General features: G+C 38.9%; 1 protein-coding gene across 4 annotated transcripts in view; it reads left to right on the top strand.

The window, feature by feature from the left end:
• The window catches only part of LOC311075259 (uncharacterized protein), a 44,404-nt gene that overhangs the window by 21,886 nt on the left and 10,496 nt on the right, over positions 1-12,022 (top strand). For 3 of the 4 annotated variants that reach the window (XM_084102525.1, XM_084102526.1, XM_084102523.1), the window contains exon 2: positions 11,740-11,831. In XM_084102525.1, coding sequence (XP_083958651.1) covers positions 11,798-11,831 — 34 coding nt within the window. In that variant the 5' untranslated portion in view covers positions 11,740-11,797. Of the gene's footprint in view, positions 1-9,540; positions 9,697-11,739; positions 11,832-12,022 lie in introns of those variants that run through there. The other variant, XM_084102524.1, reaches the window with a different exon arrangement.

Raw genomic sequence — 12,022 nt, 5'->3', positions numbered from 1 at the left:
CTTTGAGCAATTCTATAGCTATAATTCACTCTTCTTATGAGCATATAAACAAAACAGCTCCTTGGAAAAAATGAAATGTAATACTGTAGTAGTTATAAACAAAGGATAATTTTATTTCCGATTATTATTTCAATTGTATTCATAATGTCAAAATAAAACCGACGTAATGTTACTTGAAGGCATTATAGCCTACTATTCCTGCCAAACTTCCATTGCAGTTAGTGTTACTACAGTAAATCCATGGTGAATGTTGCAGATCCGTGGACACTGGACAGTTCATTCATGGGGCGGCACAATGTTTCTTCCTGGTTTCCATGCGCTGTTTGAACCGTTAATAACGGAGAAATGTGAATGTTTCTCACTAGATCTCGCAGCGCTGTTATTACTTCTGTGGCGAATTCAAATGCTTTCTTTACTGGATCTCTTAGCGCTGTGTATTAACAGTGTTGCATGATCACCATCGGCTCGTGCTGCACTGGTCCAAACTGATAAACGGTCCTTCAACCACACAATAACGAGCAGTTTCGTTCCGCTTGCATTATGTTTGCCATTTGATGTTGGGTAATGTTGTAGTTGCGCCGGTGTCTCTTACATTATGAGCGCGCTTACCACGCACAACGCGCTTACATTTGAAATAACGAAATTGTAATTGAAATCGGCATTGTTAGCTTATGATTTTTTTAAAAACTTTGAAAAACTATTTTTATATAAAATTATTAGTGGAACATTTTATGCATCTTTATTCATCTCAAAGCATATCCGCTCCCGCGCCTCCCCTGTGAACTCTGGCGCCTATCACAGACCTATCACAGATCAGTGCCAGTGCATTTGATTTCACTGGCAGAAACCTGCATGTCCGGCCGTCGAGATAGTCCAAAATGTCCGGGATTAGGCTTTGCTTTCTGCGGTCGCCATTCATTGTTTACATGCACACCTTTTGTTTCAATCTAGCTGAATTCATTCCGATTGGTGAATCTGAATGTAGTGTTTACATGAACGCTAAACAAGTGATCGGTTGATGTGCGTTTTACCATTGCTAAGAAAATACCCGCTCCTCAATGAGAGATAGCCCACGAGACCGGCGCGCCGCACAGGCGCTCATCTGTAATCACGCCACCGCTTTTGTGTTCTACAGTCGCCATTCATCATGTTTACTTTGGCGAACAGGACGAGGCTAGGGCTGCGGGAGAAAGACGCGAGGCCGGTGGCGTGATCGGTTGATGTGCGTTTTACCATTGCTAAGAAAATACCCGCTCCTCCGTGAGAGATACGAGACCAGTGCATCACAGGTGTCGGTCATCAGTAATCACGCCACCGGCCTCGCGTCATTCTCCCGAGGCCGTCAGCCTCGTCCTGCTCGCCACAGTAAACACAATGAATGGCGATTGTAGAATGCAAAAGCCGAATCCCGGACATTTTGTGACTACTAGGCAAGGCAAGGCAAGTTTATTTATATAGCACATTTCATACACAATGGCAATTCAAAGTGCTTTACACAGAAGAAATTAAAATAAGAAAAAGAAATAAGAATAATAAAAACAGTTTAGAAAAATAAAAAATAAAATACAGTACAAACATTCGGACGAACAGTGGCACAGTGCTCATTCAGTAAATGCATAGCTAAACCGATTTGTTTTGAGTCTGGATTTGAAAGTGACTACTGTAGGAGCACGTCTGATCTCCTCTGGAAGCTGGTTCCAGCTGCGGCTGGCATAATAGCTAAAAGCAGATTCGCCATGCTTAGAGTGAACCCTTGGTATTTCTAGCTGATATGATCCAAATGATCTGAGTGATCTGTTGGGTTTATATTCAGTGAGCATATCTGCAATGTATTGAGGTCCTAGGCCATTGAATGATTTATATACCAGTAATAATACTTTAAAATCAATCCTAAATTTAACTGGGAGCCCGTGTAAAGACCTGAGGACTGGTGTGATATGTTCATATTTTCTGGTTCTGCTCAGAATCCTGGCGGCAGCGTTCTGTATGAGCTGCAACTGTCTTATGGTCTTTTTGGGAAGGCCAGTGAGGAGTCCATTACAATAATCCACCCTGCTGGTGATGAAAGCATGCACAAGTTTCTCTAAGTCTTGTCTGGAAACAAAGCATCTAATTCTTGCAATATTTTTCAGATGATAGTATGCTGATTTAGTTATTGCTTTGACATGACTACTGAAACTAAGGTCTGAGTCTAGTGTCACACCAAGATTCCTGACTTGATGTTTAGTTGTTTGACCCCTAGAGTGAAGGTATGCATTCACCTTGAGAACTTCATCTTTGTTTCCAAACGCAATGACTTCAGTTTTGTCTTTGTTTAACTGAAGAAAGTTTTGACACATCCAGCTGTTGACTTCATCGATGCATTGGCACAGGGAGTCAATGGGGCTGTAATCGTTAGGCGATAGGGCTAAGTAGAGCTGTGTGTCGTCTGCATAGCTGTGGTAAGCAATTTGGTTCTTTCTCATTATTTGGCTCATTGGGACATCCATACCAACACACGCACACAATTATCATTGCATAATTTATCCAACTGGCTCTATAATAGCTCAAAATTCATGCAGTTAACATTAACAACAACAACAAAAAAAACTTACTCATAGGTCCAAAAGGGACAAAAATGTCCAAGTCAAAAAACTTTCATAAAAATGTTATGCTTGGGAGCAAATACTTAAGTTTGGTCTCATTTTAAAGAAGACCCTTGGCAGATTGTTGTTCAAGTGAAAAAAGTGCAACCAAAAAAAGTTATAGAAGTTTAAGTTTATGAAAAATATTTTATGAACATTATAATCAATATTTTATATAAAATATAAATAAGTATTTTGTGTAACATGCAATTTTTTTTTTTCAAATGAAATGGGGGTGAAATAGTAAAATTACAATAAAAATACACACCTGTGCCAAAATTCATGCAGTTAACATAAAAAAATAAAAAAAACTTACACATAGGTCCAAAAGGGACAAAAATGTGTCCAAGTCAAAAAACTCTCATAAAAATGTTATGCTTGGGAGCAAATACTTAAAGGGGGGGTGAAATGCTCATTTTCACTCAATCTCCTGTTAATCTTGAGTACCTTTAGAGTAGTATTGCATCCTTCATATCTCCAAAAAGTCTTTTGTTTTATTATATTTTTTAAAGAAAGATAGGCTGTACCGAGTCTTTCCGGAAAAAAACGAGCGGCTGGGGGCGGGCCGTGCGGGCGGAGCTAAAGCTGTGCTAACGCGCCGAGCTAGTGACAACACACAGAGACATTTGTGTGTTGTCAGAGACACAGAGGCAGGCTAAATAGACATTAATTGCGCAGATATTAACATAAATAAATACATACTATTCAATTAAAATAAACATAAATAAGACTTATTCATGTTTCTTTATTTATTTTTATCAATTGCAACAATTAACTACATTAATTAATCACGGTTAATTTCCATTAAAAAAAACTTATTTTTTAACATATTTTATAATGTAATCATTTCACAATTAATCTCCAAATTAATGTAGAAAAACATAAAAAAGTATTTTAAATATTTGTCTAACAGGTAGGAAAAATATACAGAAATTGAAGTTATCAAACAGTTTGCACTGCATACAATTTAAATTGTACATAGATTAATCCTTATTAAAGTAAAATAAGATCTTTAGTCAAGAGCAGTGAGTGCTTTTCTCTGTTACCTTTGTTCTTTGATTAACTTTACTGACAGAAAGCTTTATTGGCTACTGTCTCTTTAAAAACAGCCGCTGACGGATCTCACACGCGTCTCATTCTCTCACAACTCTTTGCTTTCATTTACGACTTTTTTTTAACTAATTTAAGACTGCTCAGACTGCTCTTATGAGGATACTCGACAAAACGGACATTTTGACATAATTGCGTGTGTTAATGCCATCTCTCTCATGTTCATCCATCCTCGGATGCTGCTGTTCTTCTTTGCGCGATTTTCCCCCCCAAACTACTTCAGTGGAAATCCCGCCCTGCAGCCGATTCTAAAGATTTTATTGGTCATGTGAATCACACATTGCCTACACCAAACACTGATCCCTAAACCTACCCGTCATTGTAACCTTAACCAATGAAATTAGCTGCAGGGCGGGATTTCCGCTTAACTGGTTTGCGCCCATTGGGATTTTTGAATTTTTTTTATAGAAAGATTAAAAATACGGGAGAAATACGGGAAAATATTTAAACGGGATGATAGCGGGATAGCAATGTAAAATACGGGAGAATCCCGGGAAAAACGGGAGGGTTGACAGGTATGCTTAGGACCCGTATAAGGAAATTCCGCTCTATCTTACGTAAGACAGAGCCATACTCGAAAAAAACTTTCCGAAACTTGTGACAAACCGGAAGGAGTATTTTTGGAACAAAAATACTCCTTCAAACGTACAACTTAGTTTTTGAAACTTTGTCCATGTTTAGCATGGGAATCCAACTCTTTACCAGTGTAAAAAACTCAGTATGCATGAAATAGCATTTCACCCCCCCTTTACGTTTGGTCTCATTTTAAAAAAGACCCTTGGCAGATTGCTGTTGAAGTGAAAAAAAAAAAAAAAGTGCAACCAAAAAAATGTTATAGAAGTTTAAGTTTATGAAAAATATTTATGAACATTATAATCAATATTTTATATAAAATATATATTTGATGAAACATTTGGAACTCTTAAACTGATATAAATTCAGAGCCATAAATCTAAACAGGTTGTGTTCCGAATTTGAGGATGATATCTCAAAAAATGAGCTTTCAGTAAGATTTTGTTTGGGCGCAGTACCAGACTTTCCCCATTGGATGCCAGCAAAACTCCACTGGTGAACACAGTGATTGGATTTTCGATTTGCAGTTGAGTTTTTCTCTCTCAAATATTACAAGCCAGGGAACTACACTAACCTTTTCCACTGGTGGCACTTGTGCTACTAACTTTTTCAGTTACTGGCGCAAAACATGATTTGGTCGCACAAATTATTTATAGTAAGCCGCTCTGGATAATAATGAACAATAATGAAACTGTATTGCATACAGATGTGCTTTTTATTTTACTTGCCATCTATTTAACCACATACCTTCTTGTTTTCTTTAACATTGGTTGGTATAGATTTACTGCAATAGAAAATACAGTACACAATAAAGTGAAAAATTAATTTATTTTTAATTTCATTTCAACATGCTATGGTTGAACAGATGGGCAGACTCCTGAACTCTTAAGGAAAAATAAAATAAATATAATCCATAAAATGATATAATAATAGATTTTCAGCAGCTATTGACTTTTCGGTATTAAAAATACAAAAAAATCAATGCATGTACACTTCACAGAACATCCCCCTCACATGCTAAAATCGACTGGCCATTGTGTATAGTTGGGCCTCCTTGCCCTTTGCCCCTGTGAGAGCCAGTTCTGCACACTCTCTCTGGCATCAAAGTCAGTCAGTTCAGGCCCCTCTACACTGATTCTGATAAGGTCTTCTACAGTGTCTGAGTGAAGATTTGCTCTTATGTCTGATTTAATTCTTTTCTGTGTAGAGAAACCTCTCTCAAAGACAGCAGCAGAAATAGGGAGTACCAGCATGACCTGGATCAGGTGTAGGATGTTCTAAAAACACACACACACAAACAGGTATAAATATATATATAGATTAGAAATGTGTGTGTGTGTGTATAATCTGCTAAAAACAAAACCACTTGCCTTATAATCTGAGCAGTATGGCTCAGTGGTTGGCATCACCTCCCAGAGTCCAAGGTAGCTCTCGTCTTTAACAGATGTGTATATCATGGCCTGAAATTCTTCCTTGGCCAGTTCTGGATTGCACCCATTCCTGGGATTTTTAATTGACATTTAACATAGTTAATCATATTGTGTTATATTATGTTAACTTGAAAACAGTCTGAAGGGTGTGTGTGTGTTACATATACACCTTCTCAGGACTGTGGAGAAGTGGTCCAAGAGAAACTCTTCATCCTTCACACCGTGGTCCCAGAGCCTACGTTTGTCATCTGGCCAGGCATGGTGGTTGAAGGCATTAAAGGACTGCACCGCTGTGGTTGTTGGTGTGTCCTTTGTTTTCTTCTCTATCAGCACAAATTAAAGACAAATTATGAGTTTCAATGAATGCATTATATCAACATAGAAGTTAAGTGTGTCCTTTTGGATGTAATAGCAGTATTACAAACAACTTACCCAGCAGGCTACTTGAATCTGTTTCTCAGGTGTTTCACAGTGGACTCACATGTCCTTTCGATTGCTCTCTGCAGTCTGGGGGCAGCTTGGCTGATGGATTCGCCTTCCACCAGTTTTGCAGCGTCCCCTTTTGAAAGGTTGACTTCCTGGATTAAAATAAAATATGAAATAGTAGAACATTCTGTACATTTTACAGTTTATTTCTAATATTAAACGCCAGATAACCTAAATATATTTACTTGAAACTTGAACTCCTGTCTTTCATTGTCCTGATTCTGGTGGTGCTGCTCTTGCATGGCAGCATAGAAGGTGCTTAGTTTTCCACCAGGTTTGGGTTGGGCTGCCAAGGCTTCTATGGTGACTAAAAGGTTTTCAATCCCACTGACAGCCTGGCACACAATCATTTGTTTAGCATGTATGTTTATTAATGATTAATAACATGTATTTGACCCAAACCTCCTCTTACCCAACACTTACTTGAGGTAGGATGATATCATTTCTCTGCAAAAGTAGGCTGAACTGACTAATATAAGAGAAAAGGTCTGCCAGGAAATGGCAGAATGCTACAAAAGTCCAGTCCTCCATAGTGAGTTTGATCTGCAATGTAATGTAAACACACAGATCAACCACATTATTAATCATACCTGCCTATGTAAAAAATTACTTAATCATTCTGAAATTATAAAATACTGAAACACTTGTCACCATGTGAAAAGTATTACCTTTTTGGCTCTTCCAGCAATTTCCGCATTGGCTGAGGCACCTGCCAGGTGGTCCATATGCAAATAAACAGCAGTAAACTGTCCTGGGCTTTGGAGAGTGCGGTCTTTTCCTTGTTTGAGGAATGTTTTTTTTTTTTTTTTTTTTTAATGTAATTAACAGCACCAAAAATATATATAAAGCTATTGAAAAAAATTAAAAGACCACTACAAAAGCAATGTTTCTCTTTTTTTACTTTTAAAAGGTATGTGTTTCAGTAATATGAACAAGTTTGTTTTGTTCCATAAACTTCTTACAACATTTCTCAAAGTCAAAATATATAAATAACATTCAGAGTATTTATTTGCACAAAATGACAACTGGTCAAAATAACAAAAAAAAGGAGTTGTTGTCAGACCTAAAATAATGCAAAGGAAATTATTTAATAATCATTTTGTAAAACACAATTGTACTAGAGTGTACCTGTGAGGCATACAGTGAAACGGGATGATAAAGTCTCCAGCATCTGCTTGTAGGAGGGCTATTACTCCCCCTTTGTGGCCCAGGTTAACAGCAGCACCGTCTGCCCCCATAGAAACTGTCTTGTCAAGCCAGTCCACACATTGTGGCCCAAGACCAGTAAAGGCTGCCTTAGTTGCAGCATAAATACCTAAGATAAAAAAAAAAAAATGTAGTGTTTTACTGCTTTTTAGAATTGTACAGTAGGCCTACATAAATCAATGTATATGAGTAATGAAAATTACCTTTTGCATGGGCATGTTGAACCTCAATATGGCCAATGAGGATGTTGGAAGGTCTTCCCTTTTCAATGACTCGAGCATAAACAATTTCACACTCTTTCGTGGAGACGTCGGTATCGCCGTCTATCATGAATGACAAGTACTGGGTCGATGAAACTTTGGCACAGGTCTTTTGCTTGAGAGTGTCTGAGATTACTCCAATAAATTCAGCACATGATTTGTGGTTAGCGTAAGTTGGATTAATGGCCACCCCGTTCTTCTTCAAAAGAATAATTTGCAATTTAAATTTGGTGAAAGGCATTTCCTCTTTGGCTATATTATAAGCTACATTGAACTTAATTATCAGTTCAGATTCCTCACTTGCTCGGTTTGCTAAATCTTGACGCCGAAATGCAGTGGGGAGTGCAGCTGCGTCACGGGATATGTACCTGTCTCTACACTTCGCGTGCTTCATACTGTCATTGTGAAGCTTCAATGATTCATGTTTGAATTGTTTTGACGCAGTTACAAATTTGGACAGTCCTGCAATTGAAGGCCCACAGAATTTACAGTACACACAGTGCATTGCTCCGTCTTGGTACCTTAAAGGGATAGTTCACTTTGAAATTAAATTTTGGTATGTTTTAGCTTACCTGAAGGGCATCCAAGATGTAGGTGTCTTTTTTTCCGCAGTAGTTTCAATTTTGATATTTTTAGGTCAAACCGTTCTTGTCTGACAGTCATATAATGCAGGTCGATGGTCCCTGTCTCAAAACACAAGCACAGAGTCCAAATTAAAACAATTCCCCATCGTCCAAATTAAACAATTCCCCATCGTAAGTACACACTGATGGCCTAAGACACGAAACGAGCGGTTTGTGTGAGAAACCGAACAGTATTTTTATCGTTTTTACCTCTTATAACACAACCACATCGAAGTGATCTGAAGTTGCGGGCGCTTCCTGCTGTGTGACGTGTGCGCAGACTGGCGCATAGATATATATACTAGATTTCGCCTTGGCTACGGCAGTTCATTGGAACCAGGCGGGAAGGAAGTCGACCGGAAGTTGAAGTCGGCCGGGTGCCGACATCTTGTAGCAGAACTTCACTTGCGTTAGCATCCCATTGACTCCCATTCATTTTGGCGTCACTTTGACAGCGAATAACTTTACATCTGAGGCGTTTAAAGACTCCATTTGTCCATTATTTATTTCTAAAGATACACGACAATGTATAAAATGCTCCATTACCTTGTAGCTTATGTTATGGACCCGTAGAAGCAGTTTTTGTAAAAGTAGGCTAACGATTGCGTCATAACCACGCGACTCTCTGTCGCACACTAGAGAGATTACCGTATAGACGGGAGGAGAAGCTCGCGGGCAATCGGGTGGACGTGGAGGCAAAATGACAATATAATTAATCAGAATACCTAGCAAAAGTTTCTCCTGCTCCAAGCTTATGGACAGCTCCTACTCACACTCTCCGTCTCTGCAAGATTCGGAAGGGAATGATTCAGATTTCTCTTGGCACAGCTACTAAAAGACAGACGGGTTGCTCACGTGGTCCGTGTAACGCTTTGCTCCGTTTGAGTCTGCGCGTCAGGAAAGGAAGTGCTAAGAAATCGCTGAAAATGGGCTTCACTTGTCTCAATTGAGTTCCAATGGGGTCGCTGTGTCCATTTCTTTTACTGTCTATGATTGGAACGAATGTCTTTAATGCGACATCTAGTGTATATACATCTATGCACCAGTCTGCGCACACGTCACATAGCAGGAAGCGCCCGCGACTTCAGATCACTTCGACGTGGTTGTGTTATAAGAGGTAAAAACGATATAAATACTGTTCGGTTTCTCACACAAACCGCTCGTTTCGTGTCTTAGGCCATCAGTGTGTACTTACGATGGGAAATTGTTTAATTTGGACGATGGGGAATTGTTTTAATTTGGACTCTGTGCTTGTGTTTTGAGACAGGGACCATCGACCCCCATCAGCATTATATGACTGTCAGACAAGAACGGTTTGACCTAAAAATATCAAAATTGAAACTACTGCGGAAAAAAAGACACCTACATTTTGGATGCCCCTCAGGTAAGCTAAAACATACCAAAATTTAATTTCAAAGTGAACTATCCCTTTAACCACTGGTATTCTTCGAGCCACTGATGTCGAAATTCATATGTCCGTATCGTTTTTCCCGTGTGTGCTTTTCCTGACGAATCCTTCTGAGCCTCATCATTCTCACTCACTCCGCTTACTCGCTCCGTTTGACATGTCGAATCGACATCAAGTGATGGTTCTGTTACACTTGAACTTCCCTTCTTAAAAAAGGAGTCAATTGTCCGCTTCATTTCAACACGTGAAGATTGTAGGATATGTTGAGATATGCGATTGCTGCGTGTGTCTGAGAGGTGTTTGTTTTTAAATCAACGTTAGCCTGCGCCTATACCATTCCGGGGGGCGGGGGGGTCGCGGGGCTGAAGCCAACTTGATGTGTTGAATGCTCAGTGCACATTATAAAACGTATTTTTAAAATACACATTTCTGTTTTAATAAATGCCCATAGTAAATCATAGCATATTGCCTAAAACATGAGGTAATTAAAAAAAAAATTCAGTGATACATTTGTGACCTATTAAAAATTATGGTCGCAATGGCATTTCAAAAGGTCGCATATGCGACCGTTTTGGTCGCAGTGTAGTTCCCTGCAAGCACACAAACACACTTTTTATTTTATTACACACATACAAACCACACTTAGACATCCATACCAACAAACCCACACAATTATCGTTGCATAATTTATCCAGTTGGCTCTATAATATGCCGAAGCAGAAAACAGGAATAAAGCAAGTATTTGCTTTATAGGCCTAATCTGAAAAAATGGCACCATCTGATAAAAAATTGTAAAAATGTCAATTTTGAAGCCTTGCCAACAGAATGAAAGCCTATTAAAAAAGATTGGTTAATGGGTTTCAATGGGGCCATTTTTGTCCAAAAGGCGCTGAGAGGAAGTATTTTGTGTAACTAGTGCAAAATAGATTTTTTAAAGGAAATGGTGATGAAATAGTAAAATTCCAATAAAAATACACACCCGTGCCAAATTTTATGCAGTTAGCATTAACACAGGCAAAGTGATCAAAAAAACAAAACTGAAACGGACAAAAATGTCCTCAAGGATGCAGAAAGGTTGACACAATACCCAGATATAAAAGACAAGTAATTCCCAAATGATATTTGCTTACATTGATAGATATCTTTAAAAAGAGCAGCTAGACCCCCACCTCTCTTACCAGCTCTGCAGACACTCATAAAAGTAAAGTTAGGAGGGGCTGCTTCATTGAGGACTGTTGCACTGCAGCTGTCTTCTAGCCAGGTTTCATTTAGAAGCATAAAATCTAGGTTGTTTGTGGTTAAGTCGTTGACTAAAAGTGATTTATTTTTAAGTGAGCGGATGTTAAAGAATGCTAACTTAACAGACTTACTTTTCCCCACAGCAATATTAGTTTGACGTGTAATAGGCACCAGATTAGTTTGGTTTGCTGTACGGCTATTGAAGGCCTTAGACTTTCTATCTTGTAATAGAACAGCAATAGAGAAAGATACAGGCACACTGGGTTCCCGCTTGTTCTGTAAACATTTGAGAAAGTTACTGTTATCAAAACGGGGACCCGACACGTATCACTGAGAGCTGGTATCAGTTGTTTTTGGTTCACCTCGAGCAGATGGAGGAGGGTGTGAGCCCTGGCGTTGTGGCAGAGGACGAAGAGCTCTCACAGGAGGAGGGGGAGGGCGAGCTGGGCCCGCAGGCTTTGGTGGTAATGGTGCCTGTCTTTTTTTTGTTGGTATCTGGGGGCTTGCAGCAAAAGAGTGGTATAGTCACTAGACTATTAGACTACTAGTAACTTAGCTTAGCTTTATTGTTTACAACTGCTCTCTAACCGGTAGGCGTGGCTTGGGAGTGACCTCGTAGAGCAGCGAAGCAATTGCATTCTGGGAGTTGTTGTCTTTCATCCACATGAGCCAAAAATACATTTTCTGGCTTTTCTCAGTCTAGAAAGCTCCAAATTAAAAAATAATTACATATTTCTTCTACATAAATGACCGAATTTAAATACACATTCATCTTTCCAGAGGTGGAGTGTCCCTTTAAAGAAGACAGTGAGAACAGAGTGATCCAGAACCCTGCAGAATGAAACACACTGAAGATCCTGAAGAACAAAGAGGTTGGTGTTTATTCTTCATTCATTCATGATGCCGAAGAACATTCATGTTAGAAACATTCAAGCACTTCATCACTTTTAGATAAACAGTTCAACTATGAAATGATACAGAATGTTCTGGGTTTTTTTTCTTCAACAAATGGTCGGTAAAGGGAGGTTTGAGAAATGTTTATATTGATTGTCAACATCAGATC

This window comes from Abramis brama (genome assembly GCF_963993115.1).
Source record: "Abramis brama genome assembly, chromosome: 1".
Taxonomy (NCBI): Eukaryota; Metazoa; Chordata; class Actinopteri; order Cypriniformes; family Leuciscidae; genus Abramis; species Abramis brama.
The sequence above is the reverse complement of the archived record's forward strand: the minus strand, read 5'-3'. Positions and strand labels throughout refer to the sequence as shown.